This window comes from Limulus polyphemus, unplaced genomic scaffold, assembly GCF_000517525.1.
Source record: "Limulus polyphemus unplaced genomic scaffold, Limulus_polyphemus-2.1.2 Scaffold1707, whole genome shotgun sequence".
NCBI classification, from domain to species: domain Eukaryota; kingdom Metazoa; phylum Arthropoda; class Merostomata; order Xiphosura; family Limulidae; genus Limulus; species Limulus polyphemus.
Genome location: NW_013667317.1, coordinates 158105 through 160175, shown reverse-complemented (window position 1 = coordinate 160175; position 2071 = coordinate 158105). Strand labels below are relative to the sequence as shown.

Below are 2071 nucleotides of genomic sequence, written 5' to 3'. Positions count from 1 at the left end.
ATTTAGGGTACGAAATAACTGTCATGGTACCCCATGCTGTGTCTTAACTATATAGAAAGAAGCTAGCATGGAGCTATCATATGCTACCAGTATATGCTAGAAGAAATCAATTTAATAGCACTCCACAAATAAACCTTGATAAAAACAGTGTTTAACACTATATATTACATTTTGTTGTCATGCCATGGCCCAAACAGAGAATTGTCAGTAGAGCAGAGAATTTGCATAAAAGCTTTACATGATGCTGGTTGGACTCTCCGACAAATTTCTGCAGACTTGGAAATGCTATCCAAATGCTGTCAAGTACACCCTAGATTGTGAGACTGAGACACTTAAATTGGAAAATAGGAAAGGAAGAGGCAGAACACCTAAACTCAATGATACTGATGTTAAGTATCTTCATTTATGCAGCCTTCAGGACAGAAGGAAGACTGCCATTGATCTCAAGCATGAGATAGACGACCATGTACCAAATGACAGAAAAGTGTCCAGATCTACAATATCAAGAAGACTCAACAAGAATGGAATATTTGGTTGTGTAGCAGTTAAGAAACCTTTACTTCGATCTCCAACTATTGTCAAGACACTGAAATTTGCTAAAAAGTACAAAACTGGACTGTTGATGACTGGAAAAGGGTGCTATGGATGGATGAGTCCAAGTTTGAAATATCTGGTTCAAAACGTAGGTTTTACATCTAGCGGAAAAAAGATACTTACCTCAACGCATAGCATATACCATGAAGCATAGTGGAGGCAGTTTGATGGTATGGAGGTGTTTTTTTGTTGATGACAGGAGATATTTGCAAAATAGATGGAATAATGGACCAGCACAAGCATCATCAGATACTTTTCCATCATGGTATACTCAGTGGTTTGTGTGTTATCGATAAAGGATTCTACTACCAAAATGATAATGACTCCAAACACTCATCCAACCTATACTAAGAAAGAAGCTGCTGGAGTCATTCAAATGATGCACTGGCCCCCCACAGAGCCTCAATCTCAACCCAATTTTGCAGATCTGGGATTGGATAGATCAAAAACTTGACAAATCAAAAGTTACTTCCAAAGAAACTTTAAGGGAGTGTATTAGAAACATCTGTAGTAAAATAAAATAAAAAACACTTCGATTAAATATATTGCAACAATGCCTGAAAGACTGTCTGCATTTATTAAAGCAGAAGGGGGAACACACAAAATATTAACTGTTTGCTGAACTCAAGCACTTCCACTACGTTTCTGTTGTACTAAATATGAAGATTAATGAAATTTTGATGTTTCACCTGTGATTTACCTTCCATTGTTCTTTGCAATTAGCCTGAAATCCAATTTTTGACTTTGTCCAAACACTTTTGCACAGTACTGCATATATCATTGAAACTCATAAGTGGTTCAAAATTAATTAATTCCAGACTACAAAAACAGATTTTGTAGAAGGCACAACTACAAATAAAATATTTCCAATTGTTTTAACATTTTCATTTTATTCTCTATTCTTCCCATGATTTTTATTCATCAAAATACCTGAGCTATTTTTGATAAATCATTGACGAGTCTTTCAAATATGTTGGCTGCTGTCAAATCACAGTCATAATTCACATAGATGTCGACAACACATTGTGCATCTACAAAAAATACATGAAACAAAGCAGGTTGCACTCAAAACATCATAATAAGTGAATAGCAAATATCTGCAAACAAATTTTTCAAACAATAAAATACTACAATTTCCTAATATAATTGTAGTTTTGTTAAAATATTTTCAGGATCCAAAATTGAGCTTAGTATCAATGTTAAAACACTGCCCAATTTCTCAATTTTATATCTTTTTGTCCTTATGTCAAAAGATATATTATTAAAAGATACAAACTCTCAAAATATTCCAATATTGTACTTTACCTCACAATGAAGAGTTCCAGATCCAATTTCCCATATTTTAAATAAAACTCTTAACAAATTATTAACATTTATATTTGGTTGTAACAAATGTATACACATAATTTCTTTTGGTCGAGAGCTTCTAAGTCTACAGTAGAACACATAACCTTGATACTGTCAACACTTGCCATAT

The 2071-nt window shown here is 33.7% G+C and overlaps 1 protein-coding gene across 4 annotated transcripts in view; it reads right to left on the bottom strand.

Annotated features, from left to right (window-relative positions):
* Nucleotides 1-2071, bottom strand: part of LOC106464639 (brefeldin A-inhibited guanine nucleotide-exchange protein 1-like) — a 101486-nt gene that overhangs the window by 61927 nt on the left and 37488 nt on the right. For all 4 annotated transcript variants that reach the window (XM_022392385.1, XM_013924796.2, XM_022392386.1 and 1 more), the window contains exon 11: nucleotides 1525-1625. In XM_022392385.1, coding sequence (XP_022248093.1) covers nucleotides 1525-1625 — 101 coding nt within the window. The remainder of the gene's footprint in view (nucleotides 1-1524; nucleotides 1626-2071) is intronic.